General features: G+C 38.5%; 1 protein-coding gene across 1 annotated transcript in view; it reads right to left on the minus strand.

The window, feature by feature from the left end:
• slc71a1-1 (solute carrier family 71 member 1-1) overlaps positions 1–17,595 on the minus strand; it is a 30,068-nt gene extending 12,473 nt beyond the window's left edge. The window contains exons 1-7 of the mRNA XM_043699694.2: positions 17,466–17,595; positions 11,119–11,214; positions 9,979–10,041; positions 7,903–8,030; positions 6,712–6,826; positions 3,894–4,112; positions 1,637–1,750 (exon numbers count right to left, since the gene is read on the minus strand). Coding sequence (XP_043555629.1) covers positions 1,637–1,750; positions 3,894–4,112; positions 6,712–6,826; positions 7,903–8,030; positions 9,979–10,041; positions 11,119–11,214; positions 17,466–17,546 — 816 coding nt within the window. The 5' untranslated portion in view covers positions 17,547–17,595. The remainder of the gene's footprint in view (positions 1–1,636; positions 1,751–3,893; positions 4,113–6,711; positions 6,827–7,902; positions 8,031–9,978; positions 10,042–11,118; positions 11,215–17,465) is intronic.
• Between the last annotated feature and the right edge of the window lie 1,829 nt (positions 17,596–19,424).

A 19,424-nucleotide genomic window follows, 5' to 3' on the forward strand; every position in this document is an offset into this window, starting at 1 on the left:
GAAATTGTTAAACTTGAGAGAGTGCTGAAAAGATTTACCAGGATGTTGCTGGGACTGGAGGATTTGAGTTATAGGAAGAGGCTTTTTTGCTTGGAGCATTGGAGGCTGAAGATTGATCTAAAAGTGGTTTATATAATCACGAGGGACATGGATAGGGTGAATAGCTGAAGTCTTCTTTCTAGGGTGGCAGAATCCAAAACTAGAAGACATAAATTTATGGTAAGAGGGGCAAGATTTAAAAAGGACCGCAGGGGAATCATTTTCACACAGATGGTGGCGTGCGTACCAGAGGAAGTGGTAAATGTGAGTACAATTACAACATTTAAAAGGCAGCTGGATGGGGATATGAATAGGAAGGGTTTAAGAGGGACATGGGCTAAATGCTGGCAAATGGGACGAGGTCAGCACACACAAGTGGATTGAAGGGTCTGCTTCCATGCTGTATGACTCTGTGACTCTGGGAATAGCAGTGCTTAATTTACAGTGTGACAAATTCAATAAAATAAAATGGCAGTTTTGTTAATCTTTCTAATTCAATTGTTCATGATAGATTATTTTAGGGTTTACTCTTGCAAAATAATATTACATTAATAAAGTGAACATAATCGCCTGAGACCAATACTGTTTGAAAAATACTACATTCTAGTGTTTTGCACAAACACAAATAGAACACATGCAGCAAATGGTATCCAAGGTTAAAGAATTAATTTTGGTTTTAAAAATTATAGCAGTAAAATGTAAGCAGGCTAATAAATTACATTACACGTACAATGGGAAAGACCAAATTATGCAGACGCTCACCAAAGCACATTCCCAATTTTGAAAGTGAGCACGTTTTTAGTACGAAATGTGAATTCATTTGGAATACAATGAAGGCTTCTTGAATAATGTAAAGTGGATACATGTCTTATTTAAAATACATATTTCAAAAATATGGCGCCACACATTCAGCAGAAATTTGTAGTAATCTATAATTCTAAAAGTAATCTTCAACAGATCATTTGCCTGATCTAAACTGAAGATGCACAAAATAGCTTTAATGAAGTTATTATCAAGGGGAAAGAGAAACATTGAGCCCAGTATGATTCTTCTTTGGAACTGAAGTTTCAATCTGCACTCAATCTTAACTCCATTTCTCTCTCCACAAATGCTGCTAGAACTGCAGTGTTCCTCCAGCATTCTGCTTTTATTTCAAATTGTCAGCATCTGCATTATTTTGCTTTTATTACAGAGGGGTTTTAACAGGTAAATAAGAAGAGGATGTTTCCTCTTATGGTAAAATCTAGAGGTAGGGTCACTGTTTAAAAACCCAGTTAAAACAGAAAACAGGTGAATTGTTTTCCCTCAGACATTTGAATGCCTTTGGAACTGTCTTCCTAAGAAGGTGCTGGAAACAGAGTACTGAATATTTTAAATGCAATTAAAGATAGATTCTTGTTAAGTGCAAGTTTTAAAGGTTAACAGGTATAGGCAAGATTGCAGATTATAATCAGATCAACCACAATCTTACTGCATTGTGGAGCATGTTGGAGGGACAGAATTGCTGCTCCTAATTCACAAGTTCCCATGAACAAACATATTGAACAGTGATCTAAAATTCATGAAATCTATGGCAGTTCCCCAAAGTTGTTCATACCTGTCTGAGATAAAGAAAAAAACTGGAATACTGGCCCGCCTCTGGAAGGTAGGATAGGAAAACCGTAATACAGATAAGTAAAACCGTTGAATCTTGGCCAACTTTCTTGAGAGACTGCAGATTAAAAAAAAAGTTACATGCATAAACATCAACAGTATATTTACATCAGAGCTGTCACAATCTTTCATTCCTAATTTTGAAAACTAATTAGTTTTGACAATACATGTAGCTGGTGCAGGGTAAAATACTGCAATCTGTTAGAATTTATAAAAAGAACCAAGGAATCCAGAGTGAGCTTGCCATTTGGATATAAAATTGGGTTGAAGGTAGGAGACAGAGGGTGGTGGTAGAGGGTTGTTTAATCGGGCTGGGGGCCTGTGACCGGTAGTGTGCCACAAGGATCGGTGCAGGTGACACTGATATTTGTCATTTATATAAATGATTTGGATGTGAATATAGGAGGTATAGTTAGTGAGTTTGCAGATGACACTAAAATTGGTGGTGTAGTGGACAGTCAAGGTTATCTCAGAGTACAATAGGACCTTGATCAGATGGGCTGAAAAGTGGCAGATGAAGTTTAATTTAGATAAATGTGAGGTGTTACATTTTGGTAAGGCAAATCAGGATACATTTAATGGTAGTGTTCTGGGGACTGTTGCTGAAAAAAAAAAGAGACCTTGGGGTACAGGTTCATAGTTTCTTGAAGGTGGACTCACAGGTAGACAGACTTGTGAAGGTGGCATTTGGTTCATTTGTGTGGGAGAATTTGACCAAAAGTGACACACAACTGTGTGGAAGCCATTTTTGTCACAAAGCAATGTTTGCAGTAAAATGTAGTCTACTAGTATAGTGCTATTTGAGCTCAGGCTGAGGAATTCTATTTTGGTAGCCTGACCTTGCAGCTGCAGGCTGTCTCTGCTCCTCAGGCCATTAGATAGTCCTGCTTCATAGAAAGATGTATTGTTTCACTATGTCCCTTATCGGTTGTTTCTGCCTAGCTGAACCTGCAGTATAAGATAACATTCAGTTTTGTAGACATTAAGAAATGTAGGTCTGGACAATGTATGTGGACCTTACGATTGCCCCTAGGATGCGTAGTTAATGGGCAGTGGGCTTGTGATATACTATATAACTTGTAACATTCTATATTTCATTGGAATTGCTTCAGACATCTTCTCCGAACAAAGATGTAATTCCTCATGGCCATGAAATAAAAGCTAGTTAATTGCTCAATGTCTCCTCTCCTGACTACTTTGTTTTAAACATTTTCCCAACGTGTCTTTTTTGGTCAGTGCATAGAATAAAGGATTGGAAGGTCAAGTTGCAGCTGTACAGGACATTGATCTGGCCACTTTTAGAATAATGCATTCAATTCTGGTCTCCCTGTTATTGGAAAGATGTTGTTAAACTTGAAAGGGTGAAGAAACAATGTGCAAGGATGTTGCCGTGGTTAGAAGGTTTGAGCTATGAGGGAGGCTGAATTGGCTGGGGTATTTTTCCCCCCCTAGAGCATCGGAGGCTGAGAGGTGACCTTATTGAAGTTTATGAAATCATGAAGGCAAGGATAGTGTGAATAACTAAAGTCTTTTTACCAAAACTAGAGTGCATGGGATTTTGGTGAGGAGAAAGGTATAAAAAAAGGGACCCAAGGGTGGTGTATGTAATGAACTGTCAAAGGAAGTGGAGGTTGGTACAAGTTCAACATTTAAAAGGAATCTGGATAGGTTTATTAATACCAAGGGTATGGAGGGATCTGGGCCAAATGCTGGTAAACAGGACTAGATTAATTGAGAATATCTGGTCAACACGGTTGAGTTGGACTGAAAGGTCTGATTCTGTGCTGTACATATTTATGACCCCAAGCAAAGACAAAAGATTACTTCAGTATTGCAGGAAGTGGTCTTTTTCAGCTGTGCAATTTTATACTTTTCGATGAGTTTGGTCATACAAAGCAGTGTCTCTACTGACTAAGCAGAACTATCATTCTCAACAGTTCAATTAACAGATCTGAAGATGACCAAATGAACAGTAATTTCAACAGGTATTTGACACAAGTGAAAAGTATTTATGAATACAGAATTTAATATCTAGAAAATAGTGGCTCCAGTTAAAGCTGTAAGCAAATACAATCAATAAGCCACGTTTAACTTTTGATTTAAATTTTAAGATTAGAGTCCATTTGAAGCATCACAGAAACTCATTATAAAACCTACAACTTATAATACAAAGTATATTACAAAGTCCACGCCACACATACCGCAAATGGATCAGCTTGCTCCCAAGAGATGGGAGCTCCCCATGAGGCAGGTCGCATTTTTTCAGGGAGAGATTCTGGTAAAGCCACCAATATAAAGCAGATATCCAGAAGAGCAATTGCTGTAGCAAGAACAACAACAAGACTATCCCCATAAATTCGACCGAGATAGGCACCAATGGCTGGGCTGGTAACCAAGCTTGCAGCAAATGTGGCCGAAACCTAGCAATCATGAAGATCAAAATAATTATTGCAGTCCAAAAAGTTTAATATGTTGTGAGAGAATGCAAGTACAGAGAACTGCACACTTTTAAAAAGTTATTTTCATCACAGCATTGAACTATGACTCTAAACTGAAAGATCGCTTTGCCTTGCTTCTAATCGATTCTTCAGAGGAAATAAAACACAAGGAAACAAAAATGTAAAGTAATCTGGGCTGAAAATCATAAATCAGCAAATTCTAAAAATATTTCGGTCAGAATTGTTACCAACAACTGCATCCAAAAAAGAATTGGGAACAGGGCTTATGATGTGGAATCCTTGAGTGCAACATCCACACTGAAAAGGCTCCTGAAGTGCCTAATTAAAAGATGACATGCTAGGGCTCAAGTTTACAGTGAATTTCACTAGATCTGTATAGCAGGCTGAAGACAAAGACATCAAAGTGGGAATGGGATGGAAAATTGCCACATTAGCAGTGTCTTTGCATTTTAAAAAATAGAGAATGCAGAAAATATTCAACAAATAACAGCATCTAAACAGAGAGAAAGTTTCTGTTTTACTAAAATAAAACAATGAACTGCAGATGCCAAAAAAGGGTCACTGGACTTGAAACATTAACTGTCTTCTCTCCACAGATGCTGCCAGACCAGCCGAGTTTCCCTAGCAATTACTGTATCCTGCTATACCTTCTATAGATGCATCTCCAATTTCATTATAATTACCCCATTTGTTATTTAAATTCTCCTTCCTTCTACTTTATTCCAGATCTTCCCTTTCATTCTTTTCCTTCCATTGTCCTTTGTTCTATAATGTAAAACTTGTTACATTTCTCAACTATTTCCAGTTACGCCGAAACATTATCAACTTGAACTATGTTTTCTCTGCATAGATGCTCCCTTACTTGTTGAGTATTTTCTACTTTTTTTAGATTACTTACAGTGTGGAAACAGGCCCTTCGGCCCAACAAGTCCACACCGACCCACCGAAGCACAACCCACCCAGACCCATTCTCCTACATTTACCCCTTCACCTAACACTATGGGTAATTTAGCATGGCCAATTCACCTAACCTGCACATTTTTGGATTGTGGGAGGAAACCGGAGCACCCGGAGGAAACCCACGCAGACAAAGGGAGAATGTGCAAACTCCACACAGAGAGTCGCCTGAGGCGGGAATTGAACCTGGGTCTCTGGTGCTGTGAGGCAGCAATGCTAACCACTGTGCCACCGTGCCACCCAGTTTTTAAAATGTAGAGACCCTTAAACAGGATATTGGTCTAAATAAATTCAGATATGAAAGAAAAAAAAATACAGAATAAGATGCTCAGCACAGGTCAAACTGAATGCAAAGCCAGTGAACAATATGGTCCAGTCCAAATGGGTGAACAGATGGGGAACAGAATGAATGGCAAAAGCATAAAGTTTCTAACAGGAGCTGAAGAGGACACATTCAGTGCTCCCAATGATGACAACATCCAAAAATGAATGTCAAACAAGGAGTGGATGTGTTCAAAGAGATAGTTGAGAGATAGCATGGATGATATCAGAATGCATATAGAAACCAACTCATTGTCTACAGATGGTACTGCAAAGCAGCAGCATGTAGACAAGGAAAAGAAAGGATCAAGGAATGAGCAATGGATGACAGTGTAGAAGTGAAAAGAGAAACTAGTACTGGAATCTCTTTGCCTGTGATCAGATAAACAGGGATGGAATTGAACACTTGAATGCAAATGAGATGAGCAACAGAAATGGCTTTGCATAAGAACCCATAAACAATTGTTCCATATAGTTCAAGGATGATGGTTGATAAAAAGAGGATGGAGAGCTGCAAGGTGAATGCATAATGGTTATAGTCAAAGGATGACGTGCATGACTACGTTTCAAGCATTTGGTTCTGTGGGATGGGTCAGAAAACTGATTGGAGAGATTCAAAGTTGTAGAAAAGGTGGCTTTTTATTTGGAAAGGCATAAATAGTCTCTGGGATTTTAGAAAATACAAAAAAGGAGAAAAAGAAAAGTAGTAATTTAGACAGATGTATCTAAAGTTATTGAAGCAATATATCACATGACCAATGGTAGGAAAGACAGAGCTTCATTAAGTATGGTTTTTGTAATACTACTCAAATGAAAACATTTAGTCACATCAATGACAGTCATCACAGAGTTCAACAGATATTATAATATCACATAAATGATCTAAACTAAGCCTCCAGTTTTCTCCAGTATTCTGAAATGCCTTCTCCAGCTATCAAATGTGTCCTGAAATAAACTAGTTAAGACTACAAAAAAAAGCATGGGGGGGTGGGGGAGTCTGTCTGTGGCTCATGCTGGAGCACGCCTGCTTCTGAGCCAGATTGTTTCAAATTAGAATCTCATTCCAGGACTCGTTTGGCAGTGGATGCTAATGTGTTTTGGTGCCTGTACCCAGCCTGGATACATAGTGAGATTTAGTGGCAGGAATGGCACTCAGCTGTAAAACTCCTGCCAAATCCAAACGTAATGGTTTACATGAATGGTTAAGTAGAAGAATGACCACAAATAACATGGGAAAAATCTAAGAGAGAAGGAAACTATTAAACAACTTTGCTTCACTTACCAATCCATAGGCCATACTTCTTTCATGCTCTTGGGTTATGTCAGCTACATAAGCAAATACCACAGAGAAGGTCACCGCAAATACCCCTGACACGGAGATAACTGCAAAATACCACCTGGGGGGGAGGGGGAGGAGAAAATATACAATCAGAAACAATTTTTGACAGGAGAAAAAAAAATGCACAGTTTGCATTTTTTGAAGACTTCAGTCCTTCGCCACATTAGCTCCCATTACTAAAACTTTCATACAAACATTTGAAATGCCTTCTGGGACATCCTAAGCATTCAGTAAGCTACAATGAATGATATTTTCATAAACCTCAAAGGAGAATTGGTTTAGCTCAGTTGGCTGGGCTGTTGGTTTGCAGATCAGTGTGATGCCAACAGCGCGGGTTCAATTCCCATCACCGGTTTGAGGTTACCATGAAGGACTATCCTTCTCAACCTCTTCCTTCGCCTGAGGTCTGATGGCCCTCAGGTTAAAACACCACCAGTTGCTTCTCTCTAATGAGAGAGCAGCCCCTATGGTCTGGTAAGACTACAGCAGCACACATACACAAACCTCAAAGCAATTACAAATGACCAGTCTTTGAAATGTGGGAGTGTTGGACTGTCTTTCAAGCTAAATGCTTATTTTCTCAACCTCTGCGTCAAGCTGAATAGGAAAAAACAAGAAAAAGATGACTGGTGTATTTTTAAAAATATTTTGATTGAGATAACTGCTAATGAAGAAAAACAACAGAAAAGGGATGTTTACAATAAGATGAATGGGGTGCATTGTAAACATTTGCTGATCCTTCTTTATATACAAATCAAATTTCACCTTCCTCTGACTTGGAATCTCCAATAGCATTTCTTTAACTTGGACGTGAGAAGGATCTAATCATAAGCAACCGAGACCTTTTAACTTGAAATCTGTAGTGCTATCTTAATCATTGAATTCCTATAGTGCAGATAGAGGCCATTCCAGCCACTGAGCCCGCACCACCCCTGTGAAGAGCATCCCATTCTATCCCCATAATCCTGCATGGGGTTTTACCCCATGGCTAAATCACCTAACCTGCACAACCCTGGACACCCTGGACACTTTGGCGCAATTTAGTAAGGCCAATCCACCTAATTTGCCCACCTTTGGATATCCGACTAGACAGCTATTAATTTTCTCAATATATGTAAACAAATATATACCTACCATGGACTAATCTTCATTAAAGGAATAGGAGCACAGGTGAAAAAGACAGTAAGCAACAGAAAAGACTTCCGCCCCCACACATCTGAAAGTGCACCTATCAGTGGTGCACTCAGGAATGACAGTAATCCCTGTAGAAGAAAAAATTCTCATTTAACTTTATCCTGCGTTATGCAAGTTAAATGATACTCAATAACCTACATCATTGCACTGATGCAGTCACATTCATCACAATGAAAGTCAAAGTTCCACATATATATCACATGGATTATCTAAACAAAGTCTCTAGTTTTTCCACTAAATAGTTTTCTTAAATTACTTTTCCAGCTATCAACAATGTCATGAAAAACTAGTTAGAACAACAAAAAGGAAAAACAACATCATGGGGAATGTTCCATTCAAAATTACTACTTCAGCTATAATGTTCTATGTTTTATTAACAGTAGAAAAATACTCATCAAAAGTAAATACAAATTTATATTTACAATTGCTTAGTTTGTATAGTATAGCCAAAGAACCAGAATATTACATTATTCATGGTGTATTATCTTTGATTTTTGTGCTCAAGCCTAGAATGAAAATTTAACTTGGAACTTTGTGATTCAGAAGTGAATGTGCTTCCAACTGAGCCATAGATGACATATAGAAAAGTAGTTACTGTTCTCCAACATCATCTATTGTACATTAAATGTTTCTGAAACTTTTCTAAAAGATGTTAAAGGCACCTTGTAACTGCAAGTGTTTTTTTGTTAAGCTCGCCTGACACGTACATCATTTTCTCACTGGAGGAGCTCGGAAGCTGAATTACTTCAAAGAATTTAGACACACAAGCAAAATATAAAGCTTCAGGCTTGTCTGCAAACACTAGTGGCAAAAACTGCAGATACCGGAAACCAGATTCTGGATTAGTGGTGCTGGAAAAGCACAGCAGTTCAGGCAGCATCCGAGGAGCAGGAAAATCAACTTTTCGGGCAAAAGCCCTTCATCAGCAATACAGCATTCCTGTATTCCTGTTGAAGGGCTTTTGCCCAAAACGTCAATTTTACTGCTCCTCGGATGCTGCCTGAACTGCTGTGCTTTTCCAGCACCACTAATCCAGAAACATTAGCGGCAGTAAACTTCTTGGGGTTAAACTAAGTTTAATTAACAGAGGTGATTCTTTTTCGTATGTATCTAATAATTATTTGGAATTATTGATAATTATCCATCAGCAGGAGGAAAACTTACATAGTTCTGTGGAATGGGACAAACAATGCCAAGTAACAATTAACTTGGATAACTGTGGTATTATATGTATGCTAGTAATACAGTATACACTTGGAAGAATTGTGCACAGATCTATGTAGGTTCATTAACAACATAGCTAGATAATGTAGCTAAAGGTAACAAGGTATTAGATTCTTTCAACATAATTCTTCATCAACCCTCAAAAGAAGATAGATTAATTGTTACCTAATGTAACCATAAAATCAGAACTTGGTATATCTATGATTACCATATAAAGCAGTATTTAGTAATAATGTAGAATGAACAATGTTACTTTGAAATCTAAGCATGAAGACAGTTCTTGACTTCACCTTCTCCATGACTAATCTGCCAAGAACCAAAAATTAGTGTGGCATCAAAGCAAATGATAAAAGTGATGAGTGAGTGGCCCTTGGAGCTACAATGATTGCAAGTTTGAAAAATTTCAGCTACTTAAGATAAAATTGTGAACCTCCGTCTATTTACTTCAGAGCAGTGTAGCCCTAAAAATGATTTAATAGAGATATACGAAACAATAGAACAGCTGAATCTTGTCTCTATCAATAGATTATTGAAGTTTAATAAATGGAGAGAATGAGGGACAAGACATTAACTGTGCAAAATAGGAATGGACTGTATTTTTGATTGAAGGTGGTAGGAAGTGTCTAGTCATGATGGAACAACCATTGTAATGTACGATAGGTGTGATGGACCAGCTAATTTCTTCATGTCAGTCAGTTGTGTATGTTATCATATGGGTTCCATCTGCTTCTAAAAACATTTCATGGAACATTTTGATACCTGCCGAAAAACTTACAGAAATTCTAGACTTACCTTTACTCCCTGAATTAAGCCATTCATCAAAAATGTATGCTTGGGAAATGTCTCATGCAAGACCTAGGAAATAAAATAAATTAAGTTTCTGTTGCAATTAAATCCAAAATTTGTAACGTGTTTATTATTACCCACAGGTTATTTACCTTCAATTACATTTGAAGAACCACAATCCTTCCATGCTTCTGCTACCTTGTGAACAAATATACTTCAGAATGGTCAGGGGCTTGAGTTACGATGTTGAATTAGTAAGCCCAGGCAATGCAGTGGCTTAGGTGCACTACAACTGGCTTCGATATGAGGCAACATACATAAAAAACATCTACAAATCTTTGAGCCTAACTTCACTAATACATGATTCTTTACACAATTGAAATCTAACAACTTATTCTGTTAAACAGCCTACAGAGATGAATCCGGTGTCGTTAATCATTAATGCAACTAACTAATGCAAGTTAGTTGCAAGCCAAACTACAGACCTATTATAAGATTCAGTAAGATGGTTCACCACTAGCATCCTAAAAAGCAATTAGAAATGGGCAAGACCAGTATTACTTGCTAGTAATGTCTATGACCCATGAAGGATTACAAAACAAAATGAACAGGAGGAAAATATGTTTTGCAGCTCATGCAAAAGAACGTTTTAACAAGAACTGAGTGGGCTTATAGTCTGGCCTTACAGCTCTAAGACTCTGATTTAAATACAGCTCGGACAGGATGAAATTCTCCAATATCTGCAACAATAATACACAAGTTGAAATAGGGTAGCTTCAATTAACCCCGAAAGTGGCATTTGTTGTTAATGTTAATTAGATGAGTCCACAGATTGTTGTGGGGAAACTAAATCTTTAATGTGGAAGCAGCCCAACTACATGGACAAATGAGGTTGATGAGAATCTTCATTCTGCCCTGTTGTCAAACTGCAATCGCTTGCACGACCTGAACAATGAAATGCATCTGGTCGATCTGTTTAACTATGAAGCTTTCATAATCACACCAAATCATAGTGTGCAATAGCTTAAAGATTAATTGTACTTGTTCATTTCACATTCCTACCTGACTAAAAATATTGTGATCTATGATGTTTAATTTTTAGCTTTCACGCTATGAAAACAAGGCAAGATGATGGATAGAACTTACCACCAGTGTTGGTGCAGTCAGAAGACCCCAAGCAAAGAATTCCAGAAAAATTACGATCACAGCATGGTATATACTTGGTGCCCCGATTCCTTGAGGCTGGAAAAGAAAATGTAACTAAACCACTGGAGACTAACTTGAGACTAACTTGCTCACTTAACGTCTGAACCAGCAACCATTCATGTACAGCAAACATTGTGTTAACCAGCACCTTGTGAACTGAATGCTTGATAAACCAGCAAACGGTTTATACTTAAATATCAGAGGTTTATTGGATTATCGTGATCTCTGCAAAGTCCGAGCAGTCTGGTGAGAGCGCGAGTGAGAAGACTGTCTGCTAATAAGTTTTATTTAAGGCAAAATTCCATTATTATTTAAGTAATTCATGCTGTAAATGAAGTGTAACAGTGAGGTTTATATTCCCTGAATTGTGTTTTTATTACTTAGTGTATGTTTTCACCTCAATTATATGGACCTCTTGATCAAACGGTATATTCAATCAATCAATTGGTACACTTCTGGTCCCATAAATGCTTGTTAATAAAAGGTTTGCTGTAATGGCAAGTTGTAGCCTGAAAATATTAACTACACACATTTTCAGCGGGTCCTCTGTGACTTCACACCATTGGGAAATGAGTCCTCAGACAGTGGTACTGCCATTTCCATGTTCAGAAATTATATTATTAAACAGGATCGATCAGAACTGACAAAATATTCCATAACTTTGCAATGATGTGAAACATTAACAATCATTAATTGCAAGCTACCCTACGCTGCGGGTGGTTGGATATTCTGGTTTGTTTTAACTCGGATCTTCAATACTGATTGAGAGAAATAGGTTGGCCTGATCTCACAGTTCATTGCTGAATGAGTTGCATGTGGATGACAAAGGTTTAATTTGTTACCACACTTTGAAGACTTCCCTAAAGCATCTGCTTAGTTAGAAGTTGCTTCTTAAGTCCTTTTGAATTTAATGCATGCTACTATTTGCCAAATTTCTCAGTGAGATTGCCACTGAATTTCTGGAAAAATATCTGTTGTCTTTTGCTGCATGCTGTGATGAACCCTGTCAAGGATGGCCAACAGATCTGTGTACTCACAGACAGGTTTCAGAGAACGCTGATCGAAATCAACAAATCGATTTTCTGTAGAAAACAGGCTTTGAAAATGGGTCTAAAACATTAAAGAATTTTGCATTTAAAAGATGCTCCCTTTTACTGATCTATGTTACCTCTAGGAATATTGATTAATTTTGTTAATATTTTTCACTGCAGGATGTTTGAAAAGTATTTTGATAATTCAAATATGATAAGATAAAAATAGTCAAGTTTAACAAATTAACTATACGTTATAAAATGCAGAAGTTTTAATTTGATCTTGCCATGGATATTTACCTTCCAATTAGGCACAGATGCCTTCCTTCTCATATTATTTCATCTCAGGTGTAAATATAAATGTGTTATTATTACTTACAAATGGTGTAAAGTTTTTCTCAAATACCAATGTGCTAAATAAACAGCAAATTGTTTTTGATATATGAAGACTTTCTTGTTGACCAGATACTGGAAGACAAGCCACTGACTGTGACATTCTCAAAGCACTCTACTGATGAGTCAGCCTAGATGAAACACTCAAGCTTTTGAACCTACACCATCTGACAAAGAAGGCAGAGTGCTACCAATGAGTCAGAGTTCAGTGCAATCTGAGCAATTGCTATTTTATGAAACAGTAACTGAAATATCTAACTACTCAGACTTGGAAATAATCATTCTAAATCATAGCTTCTGTTCCGTCCCAACTTTGCAGAGGTAAAATAAGACATTAGTTGCTTTGTCAAATTCATTGCAATGTTTTACAATACAACAAAGAACTTACATTGAGACTCTTCAAGTAGTTAAAGAACAACCAACCTGGGTAAGATTTCTTCTCTAATCAGCAAATCACCACTTAATCATACTGCCAGCAAAGTGAAGGTTAGGCAAAATGGTGTTAAGATTAAATATTTTATTCTAATATATTCAGAAAACAATTCATGTTAACTAATCTAATTTAAAAATATAAATCTTACAGGCTCCAATTCACTTCAAAGCATAGTTGGCCTATGCCACACACTACCTTATGAAACTATGCTATGCACAGTGTGAGAGTGGGAACACGGAGTACCAAATGCAAATTGGCAGCTGAATTTTCAGTTATTCTTTCATGTTCTAGATGGCTTGTTGGGACATTATATTAGCAACAAAGTCACCATCATAGGTAACTAAATGGAACCATACAGTACCTTTAAAAGATGTCCTCACACAAGTACAAAACAAATGAAGGTAATGAAATGGATGTAAATACATAACAGACTAAAAATATAACAAGAAACAAACAAATGATAAGTTATTTTGATGCAGTCCTTTCAAATGTTTTCATCAGTACGGAAATTACATTATACTTATCCCAAACATCAAGCAAAAGTACCTTTTTTATTTTTATGACTACACTCCTATGCTAGTAATATTCTAAATGTAACCAAACTCCACTCATTCAGGCAAAGTAACCACAGAAGCCTTGTTTTAAACAGAAGCTAAGATGTCCCTGAGATCCTACCTTTTTTACTGTCAGCCTAATGCATATGCTTAGTTTCCAATGTTGCAGAAATATTCCAAATGTTCACATGCAAACATGTGCAATGGTCTGATGTGATCCCTGGCTCCTGGTGTTTTTGTCCTCAGACAAAGATAATCTGAAATCCACTATCAGATGTTTGAACTTATACTTGGGAGAAAACTACAGCAGAAAATAATTTTTGGTAAAACAGCACTTTTTCTTTTTTTTTAACCTCCAAGGAATGCCACATCCAGTTCTGGTCACCATACTACTAGAAGGACATGCATGATTTGGAGAGGGTGCAGACAAGGTTTATCAGGATGTTGCCTGGTCTGGAGGGATTTACTTATGAGGAGAGGTTGGATAAACTTCAATTGTTTTCATTGGAAAGACGGAGGGTGAGCTGATAAAATTGTGAGAGGCATAGAAAGGGTGGATAGTCAGAGGCTTTTTCCGATGGTGGAAAGGTCAACTACATGATGGCACAGGTTCAAGGTGAGAAGGTGAAAGTTTAGGGGAAAGGTGCAGGGAAAATATTTCATACAGAGGATGGTGGATGCCTGGAATGTGCTGTCAGTAGAAGCAGGCACATTAGCAACATTTAAAGCATATCTTGATAAGACACACGAAACCCTATATGAGCAACGGGTAGCAGGTCTAAGTAAGGATTAGGAATCAGCAAGGCCTGTTCCTGTGCTGTACTGTATTGTATATTGTATCTTTCAAAGTACTATACAGACAAAAAAGCTCTTCTGAAGTGAAGCCACTGGTATAATATTTGAAATACAGCAGCTAACTTATGCACAAGAAGCTCCCATAATAAAGGCATTTGGACGAGTATATGAATAGGAAGGGTTTGAAGGGATATCGGCTGGGTGCTGGCAGGTGGGACTAGATCGGGTTGGGATATCTGGTTGGCATGGACGGGTTAGACCGAAGGGTCTGTTCCATGTTGTACACCTCTGTGACTCTGTAACAATATGCTAATGACCAGATAATCTAGCTATAATGTTGCTCAGGTTGCTACAATAACACACTGTTCTTCTCTGATGTAATGTCAGGTTTTATAACCACAAGGGGGGCTATTGGTGCCTCAGTTTTATAATTCACCCAAAAGACTATATTGGAGCTTCAGTGTAGATGTATGTTCAAGTCTAGGGCTGATATTTGGGCACCTTACAAAAAAAGTACAGCAAGCAAAAAAAATCAGATCAGACTGTATTACTGACAGTAAAATGCCATTAATTTTGATGTTGAAAGCTATGAATAGCATTGGGTCAACACTTCAATTTCATTTCCACAGGTAGATTTTGGAGAGAAATTGCCAAATCGGCAAATTTCATGCTGGTACATAACTGGATATCTTTGCATTCAAAAGTTGAAAGGGCAATTAATTCAAACAATTCCTGCGAAATTTATAGCCTGTTTGACTTGGATGTTTCACAGATATTATACTGAAAGGCAGGAAGAAAAACACATTTACACTGCAGCATACTAAGGGCACTAAAAAGGTATTCAGTGCTCCATTGTCAGAAGTTATTTTGAATGATATATGTTACAAAAATGTCACTGGATCTTTAAATCAGAGCTTGAATTATACACTTAATGGTAAGGTCCTAGGGAGTGTTGCTGAGAGAAAAAAAAAAGACCTTGGAATGCAGGTTCATCGTTCCTTGAAAGTTGTGTCACAGCTACATAGGATGGTGAAGGTGGTGTTTGGTACACGTTCCTTTATTGGTCAGAGCATTGAGTATAGGAGTTGGGAGGTCATGTTGCAGCTGTGCAGGACATTGCTTAGGCCACTTTTGGATATTGCTTGCAATTCTGGTCTCATTTCTATTGGAAGGATGTTGTGAAACTTGAAAGGATTCAGAAAATATTTAAATGGATGTTGCCAGGGTCAGAGCACTTAAGCTGTTGGGAGAGGCTGAATAGACTGGGACTGTTTTCCCTGGAGCATTAGAGGGTGAGGGTGACCTTATAGAGGTTTATAAAACCATGAGGGGCATGGATAGGATAAACAGATAGCCTATGGGGTGGGAAAGTCCAGAACTAGAGGGTATTGGTTTAGGGTGAGAGGGGAATGACATAAAAGGAACCCAAGGGGCAACTTTTTCACGCAGAGGGTGCTGCGTGTATGGAATCAGCTGCCAGAGAAAGTAGTGGAGGCTGGTACAATTACAATATTTAAAAGATGGGTAAATGAATAGGAAGGGTTGAGAAGGATATGGGCCAACTGCTGGCAAATGGGGCTAGATTAGGTTAGGATACCTGGTTGGCATGGACAAATTGGATTAAAGGATCTATTTCTGTGCTGTACACCTCAACATGACTCTATCTGAAGATGGCTGGATCACAGTTTGTTAACAGGAGACCATCAGGTAAAAAGCTGAACTATCCTCAACACGCCCCTGTACTTCATATTGATTAAATGGGGCTTTAACTATAACGTCTGGACGGCACGGTGGCACAGTGGTTAGCACTGCTGCCTCACAGTGCCAGAGACCCGGGTTCAATTCCCGCCTCAGGCGACTGACTGTGTGGAGTTTGCACGTTCTCCCCGTGTCTGCGTGGGTTTCCTCCGAGTGCTCCGGTTTCCTCCCACAGTCCAAAGATGTGCAGTCAGGTGAATTGGCCATGCTAAATTGCCCCTAGTGTTAGGTAAGAGGTAAATGTAGGGGTATGGGTGGGTTACGCTTCGGCGGGTCGGTGTGGACTTGTTGGGCCGAAGGGCCTGTTTCCACACTGTAATGTAATGTAAAAAAGTACTACCATAAAACAAAAATTAGATTCAATATCACAAGAAGGACTTTTTAAACTATTTCATCTTCACTAATTTACTGTTCCATCTTTCTTTCATGGCACTGCTCACAGCAAATCCTTAACGTAAAATTAGTGGTTTTTATTCCACCTCTCTAACTTTTGTGAATCACTATCTACTTGACTCATTTGATTTCTATTTCTCTATTCGCATTTATGTCTCTACCTCTTATCACCTTCACAAAGTCAGTTTCCTCCATCTCTTATCTTCAGTTTCATCTCCCCATCAACATTCATCTGACTGACAAGTGCCTGCCAACCTCTCATTCAGAGGGAATCCTGGAACATGGTTAAAGAACTATGAATTACACAGGAAGGATCCTTACGTGATGGTCTCTGAAAATTAATTTGTGTACTCCTGCTGGTGTAAAAGATATTATTCGCTTGTTAAATTTTCCTGTGTCCAAACATGTTTGCTGTGCAAAGCCACTTCTTTTGCGAAGGAAATGTGCAAGCTTGATTGGTCCCTTGACATAATCAAAAAGTAAAATAGATCTTTCTGTCATGTTGTTTATAAAGTACATCTATTATTTGAGAGCACAGTAAGGGTGAATACTGCCTCACTCTTTTTGATGCATTGAAAGATTACTGGAAGCAAAGTTTTCTCTCAGGAATATTCTCATTTGATAACCACAGTCATGGACTCAATTCTTATTCACTAGATCCTATCTTTCACAGCTCTAGGTAGAAGAACTGGTGAACATCCCGACGAAATGAGTGGATGGATGGGCTCGTTAGTTAACTGGTGTGATCGTTAATGGACAGGCCGGATTTAAAGCTGTAGACAACTCGGGGCCCACAGGCGGATTGGGGCTTGGGGCCTGAGGCCTGACTCCTGTCCCTCCCCGCCCCGGCCCATGCCGCCTGAGGAGGAGGAGGCTCTGCTGGATCGGGAATTACTGGAAGATGAGCCCTCCCGTTGCGGCGCCACTCACCGTGCCTCCGTCTTTAATGATGATCTTCTTAGCCAGCAGAATACTGCGGTGGAGCCGCTTTTTCTTCTTGCTGGGCATCATGACTCCATCCCGAGCCCGCACAGCGCCGCCATGGTGACAGCATTACCCCGCAACCGCGCTGACGTCATCACATCGCACGATCCACCCATTGGCCCCCGCGCGATCATGTGATCGTACAGGCCCGCCCCCAAGTGTCCATGGGGTCATTAGGGTTACTTGCATTCATTGACCTGGAGAACTCCTGATTTTGATGCCCTCTTTTATACAGCATCACTTCTGACGTAATCAAATCTATTCTATTGACTCATATTAGGTACCTTTTTTATGTTGTATTGTGCTAAAGGTTTGTTTTACATCTGAGATGTGGGAAACACTGGCTGAGTCAGCACCCCTTGCTCTGCAGCGCAGTTGGGAAGCCAGTTTCAGGGCTTTGGCCCAGCAACAGTGCAGGAATGTAGATGTAATTCCAAGTCACGATAGCAAATCACTTTGTCATTTAGTACTGAGATGAAGAGGAATTTCTTCATTGAGAGGTTGGAGAATCTGGGCAATCCTCTGGCTCAGGCGGTTGTGGAAACTCAGGTATGGAGTATATTCAAGACTGAGATCAGTAAATTTCATCATATTGAAAATATCCAAGAATTATAAACAGTGCAGGAAAATGGTGCTGAACTTATGAAATGGTGTAATTGGCTTGATGGACTGAGTGACCTACTCCTGCAAACTAATCAGAAGTTACTGGAAATACTCAATGTCAGGCAGCATCTATGGAGAGAAAGCATAATGTTTCAAGGCCAGTGATACCTCTTCAGACCTTTCTTCTACTCATGTTGTTATTTCTTATGTTTTTACACTCATTGTGTGTGGGTGTGGGAGTGTGGGGTGCAGTGTTTCAAAGACAAAAATGATTGCACCAAAGGTTAACACTGAATCCTTTTTCCCTAACTGTCATGGATGCTCCAACCAAGCACGTGCGATACAAAGTATAACATTCAATGATGTTTGTAGAGGCTTTTTTTTTAGTTTTTTGAGGATGTGACTAGTAAGGTAGATAAACCAGTAGATGTGATTTAGCTGTATTTCCAAAAAGTTTTTTTTAAACTGCCACACATCAGATAATAACATATACAAGTTAAGAGCTCAGAGTTGCTAGTGATAGAATGGATAGAAGACAAAGTAGGCATTTTCAAGTTGGCAGGCAGACTTGTGCAGTTCTACAAGGATCAGTACTGGTGCCTCAGTTTCTTATAATTTGTATTAAATTTAGACAACAGTAAGCTGTGAGGAGGACACAGAGGCTGCAAAGAAATATAGGTACAGGTTAAGTGAATGGGGAAACAATATGGCAGATTAAATATAATGTGGGAAAGTGTGAGGTTATTCACATTGGTTGAAAGCAGATGAGTAAGATATTTTTCAGATGTGTGAAACTTGTAAAAGTTGATATTGAAAGACATTAAGGAATATGGTATACTCTTAGAGCAAACAATTAGAAAATGGCTTGTTGACATTTATAACAAATTAATTTCAGTACAAGAACAAATAAGTCTTGCTACAATTGTATAGGACTTTGGCAATACCTTACCAAGAATATTGTGTGCAATTTTCATATATAAGGAAGGAGACAGGACATCAAACATTCGCTAGATTGGTCCCCTTTGTTCCCTTTAAATTTTCATTGTATTGCGCCATCATCTTGTCCATGGATAACCCACATTTTTTTAAAAATCAGTGAGCTTTTATAAAGTTGTGAACAGCCAACTTATTTTCAATGTGAGACACATTTCAGACTGCTGCACTGCTCCATACTCATTTTCTAGAATTTACAATGTAGCATGACATTTAACAGCTATTACAGCAGTGCTTAACTTTGTTTTTTCTTGCTAGAATTTTACAAAGGGAAGAATTAGAAGAAACACAGACGTCATAATGCCCATT

The sequence above is a fragment of the Chiloscyllium plagiosum genome, unplaced genomic scaffold, assembly GCF_037043375.1.
Source record: "Chiloscyllium plagiosum isolate Xiang-an unplaced genomic scaffold, Cpla_swu_hap1 HiC_scaffold_9, whole genome shotgun sequence".
NCBI classification, from domain to species: domain Eukaryota; kingdom Metazoa; phylum Chordata; class Chondrichthyes; order Orectolobiformes; family Hemiscylliidae; genus Chiloscyllium; species Chiloscyllium plagiosum.